Raw genomic sequence first — 4,462 nt, 5'->3', positions numbered from 1 at the left:
ATAACAGCTGAATTGATTTAGGAGTACATTGATTAAAAGGTAGGTCTTCTTGAAAGAATTTACGCTAAGCTACATTAGATAGAATATGGGACGCCAACCATTGTAAAAAAGAAGTTCTTCTAATAGCTCGCCAAGAAACCTTGGCCTATACATTTGGTGCATGTCAACTGTTCTTTTCATGAAACGTTGTTTTTTGTGTGAACAAAGCTGCATTACTCATTGAACTCAGCATTTGTTAGTCTTCCTCTCATTTCCAGATACTGCCCATTGTCAAGCACTGCTGTTTTTTTCCCCCATCTTATTTCCATTAATAATGGCATGCTGTCCCCATTTTTACGTTAATTCTATGTCTGCTTATGTCATGTCATTTCCTTATTGGACAGTAGGCCTACAGTTTGTCTGAAAGGCGCTATACAAACATTTTTAATAAAAGTATTACTGCTGTGTTTTACACATCATAAATACCTGCAGATTCATTTCAATGAGGCCTGGTAATCAGATGCATGAGTTTCTGATTTAGAAAGTTTGTGATGTGAATCATGTTTAATCATAGTAGGCTATATCTCACAAAAAAAGAACAGATTTGAGGTGCCTGGGCAGCTCACCTGGTAGAGCATGCGCCCCATTTCACAGAGGCTCAGTACTCGCTGCAGCAGCCGCAGGTTGAAATCCAACCTTCAGCCCTCTGCTGCCTGTCTTTACCCCTCTCTCCCCTTTAATGTTTGGGCTGTCTTATCAAATAAAAACCTAAAAAATGCCAACAGTGTACACCTGTAGATCTGCACACACCCCTACATATACATTTCTGAATTCAGAAAATCTCCTGTGTTCGAGGCTTTAGTGTAGTGCAGAGAATCAATGGTAAAAATAATAATTTTAAGTTTTTTTCAGGCATTGCCACTGGCTTTCAGGAGCCAGCGTTGAATGTTCTGCATCCCCATTTTGTACATGTTTTCCTGCCCTAGGTATGCCATAGGAAATGTGGAGCGGTCGACCTCGGCTGGGATCGGATGGTTGGACAATCTGGGTGAACAGCTGGGGAGGCCGTACAATAACTCCGTCATTGGGTCGGGTCCTTCCATTAGAGATAAATATGTCACAGCTCTCTACTTCACCTTCAGCAGTCTGACCAGCGTAGGCTTCGGTAATGTCTCTCCAAACACCAACTCTGAGAAGATCTTTTCCATCTGCGTCATGCTTATTGGCGGTGAGTTCTACAAAATGTTTGGCCATGTCAGAAAAACTAGTGAAGCTAAAGTATCAGTAGTTTGGTTTAAATATGTATGTTTTTGAAGGTAGTTAAGCAAATATGTTGACTTACAAAATACTTATACACAAATAGGAGGTTGGTGAGGTGGATGGAGCTGCTGCAGCAGTGAGAGGTGTCAGGGTATATGGTGCGTTCATGTCACGTTCATGTTCATGTTCATGTTAGGGGAATATCAGGGACTGCCCTATGATTACGTTGTTTTTCCGACTTCCAGCATTCACATGGTCGGAATGTGTGTTCTTCTTTTCTGTTATTCTGAGAACTCACCCAAAATTATTGATTAATGTCATCAGATTGGGAATACTATATTTTAAATTTGTCAATAAAAATATAATATCCACAAATAAACAGATAAGATGATCTATCCCCCCAATTGTAATGCCTGACAGTCTTGTATGTACTCTCAAGGCATTGGCTAGGGGTTCATTTGCTAGTATGAACCCTGTCGGGTGGAACGTTGTAAACTAAATGGTCATTTAACTAAAACATTTAGATTAGTCAAAATCTAAGCATTTGGGTTTATATATAAAAATCTTATATTTTAGTCTTTGCATCCCATTAAGCTAATGGGTCTGTAGGAAGAACATTAAGTAGGAGGGGAGTTAGTGGACATTCAAACCAAGAAAAGTGATCTGGGGATTTGCTGTGTGCCCAAAAAAGCACAAGTAGACTTTATATTTCATTATTTCCATGGTTTTCAGTAAAAATTGTTTGATCGATTTTCACATTTCCGACCGCACTTGAAGGCAGCTTTCATTCATAGGGAAGAGAGAGTAGGAAAAGAGACAAGCAAGACATAGCAAGTGCTTTGTTCAGCTATAAAGAAAACTCCTGGGCATTTCAGTGCTTGTGTTTAATTTTTACCCTCATAGTGTTTTAAAACCTCTTTGTGGCAGCAATAGAGGCAGTAATGTTTCCTGTTTCCTGTACGGGATTCTCACACTGCCTCAAACCATAGCTGCAAACACACTGACAAGTCAGATCCCCCTACCTACCAGCCTAAACACACAAGTCCCATTCAAACTGAATGGAAAGACCTGCGTTTTTACTAGACCGTCAGACAGCCGAAGCAGGCAGTCTGGACGCAGCCTTAGTTTCTCAAAGCATTGTTTGGTAATGGGCACAGTTGTTGCTTTAGAGCAATTCTGTCGCAAAATGAACCTAGTGGTTAATAACGTGTAACGAGTCGACCGTTCTCTTGGATATGTTTTCCTGCTAATTGAATTTGTCTCTAGCTTGAAAGAAGCTAGCGCAAACCGCTGATTATCTTATACGCTAGTCTTCTAGTCTTGGTAGAGTAAAATTAAATTGCCATTTTATGACCAGTCAAACCACGAACGCTGTGCAACCAGTAACCAGTAACTTAGCTCAAGCAGGGCATTCGTCGTTTGACTGGTCATGACTGTTTTCCCAAGATGCCGCCTTCTTTTACACAAACGGTTATGTTATTTAATAAACTGTCGCTACACTTACAAAGTTCTCAATGCTTCAGTTTACCTGTAGGGACCCTCATTATGCTACCGTGGAAGTGTGGTGCTATTTTGAGCTCTGTTAGTTGTATAAAATAGTGACTCGAGACACATGTGTATTAACCCCTAGGTTTATTTGGTTTGGAATTGGAATCCTTTAAGACATGTTGGTAGAAGCTTTTGCCAGCTTGTCTGCCCATGCCTGAAGTATCCGCCCTCAGATGCCGTGTGGTCTTGCTGCCTTTCTTGTGTTGAAGCTACACAGTGCTCTCCTAACCTCGTTTGTGTCGCTGATTATCTGGTGGCAGTCTATTCATTACCCTGGAACTGTCAGCTGTGTTGAAGCGGGCAAATAATGTGTTGAAGTTCTCTGCTAGTTAAGGGTGGCTGCTAGTGATGTGATTATCCTTACATTGGTAGTCTGTGACGGCCCGTATGCCTTGCCACATACGTCGAGAGTCATTACTAGTGAAGTTCCATCTATTCTACAACACTATTTTGCTTCTTTAATGCCACATTTAAAATTTCCCATTGCTAGGATATAGGCTATGTCATTGGCTCTGCAAGCAGCATCACTAGGCTTTACGGGTTCTTAACGTTGTTGTTCAGCCAAGGTTTGTGGTTAGGAAACTCACTGAATTCACTCAGTGACATTTTCTGTGCAAAAGCTATTGTATGATAGTACTCTCCTCTGAACCAGCCAGAACTTGACTGCAGCACACATTTGACTTACACCATTTTCTTATTAAAATCTGGCCCTCAGTGTATAGGCAAATTGCTTGTGTACTGAGAATTTGATATCAGATTAGAGATATCTTGCATCTGTTACAAACATGAGACAGATATTATGGTATTCATGCCGGCATGCTTTGTACTGTATAATACCTTTTATTATTTGTATCATTGTTTGTGTTGATTCTGTCTTGTTCTCTAATGCCTTAATAAACGAGACAATTAAACATTAAACTTGTTAATGATAAATGTTTTGATGACGAAGGTCTCTGTTTTTGTCTCTTCTCCAGCTTTGATGTATGCCAGTATTTTTGGTAATGTGTCAGCCATTATCCAGCGGCTGTACTCTGGTACAGCTCGCTACCATGCCCAGATGATGAGAGTTCGAGAGTTCATCCGCTTCCACCAGATCCCCAACCCTTTAAAACAGCGGCTAGAAGACTACTTCCAACACGCATGGTCATACACTAATGGGATAGACATGAACGCTGTGAGTATGGGAAACTTTCTGGGGATACTAAACTTTTTTCTGTCAGTCAACTCAACAGACTTGGTTCACAAGAGAACTGATTATCTAAACTATTTTTTTTATACCTGTTTTTTGTCTGATGTTTTTCAATCACTGTTCAGCACTTGCAATATAAATAAAGTTTGATTGATTAACAGCTTAAATCGAATATGTTGTATGCTGACAGTGTCAGCTTGTTAATTGTTTGTTAGCTAATTCATCTGTTTAGCAAATATTCTGCTTAAGATCCAAAAGATTCAAAGCTACTAAACTTATAATGCTGATCTTGGCATAAATGGTCCAAAAAATAAATGGTCCAAACATTTGATATTTGATATAAAAAGGCAAGATTGCCAACAAGGCAATGTGGGAACTAGCCTGGTCTTACCAGACTCTCGTACATTCTGCCCACTCTCCATCACCATCAAGTGTTAACTTCCTTGAAGGCAGGTACTCTTTTGAAGTTTAAAACTATTGGATATG

At 40.0% G+C, this 4,462-nt stretch overlaps 1 protein-coding gene across 1 annotated transcript in view; it reads left to right on the top strand.

Moving 5' to 3' along the window:
• The window catches only part of LOC116699831 (potassium voltage-gated channel subfamily H member 6), a 142,747-nt gene that overhangs the window by 88,354 nt on the left and 49,931 nt on the right, over nucleotides 1-4,462 (top strand). The window contains exons 12-13 of the mRNA XM_032532621.1: nucleotides 966-1,207; nucleotides 3,762-3,961. Of these exons, the coding sequence (XP_032388512.1) occupies nucleotides 966-1,207; nucleotides 3,762-3,961 (442 nt within the window). The remainder of the gene's footprint in view (nucleotides 1-965; nucleotides 1,208-3,761; nucleotides 3,962-4,462) is intronic.

This window comes from Etheostoma spectabile, chromosome 12 (genome assembly GCF_008692095.1).
Source record: "Etheostoma spectabile isolate EspeVRDwgs_2016 chromosome 12, UIUC_Espe_1.0, whole genome shotgun sequence".
NCBI lineage: Eukaryota > Metazoa > Chordata > Actinopteri > Perciformes > Percidae > Etheostoma > Etheostoma spectabile.
This window is presented reverse-complemented; position numbering and strand designations above follow the sequence as displayed.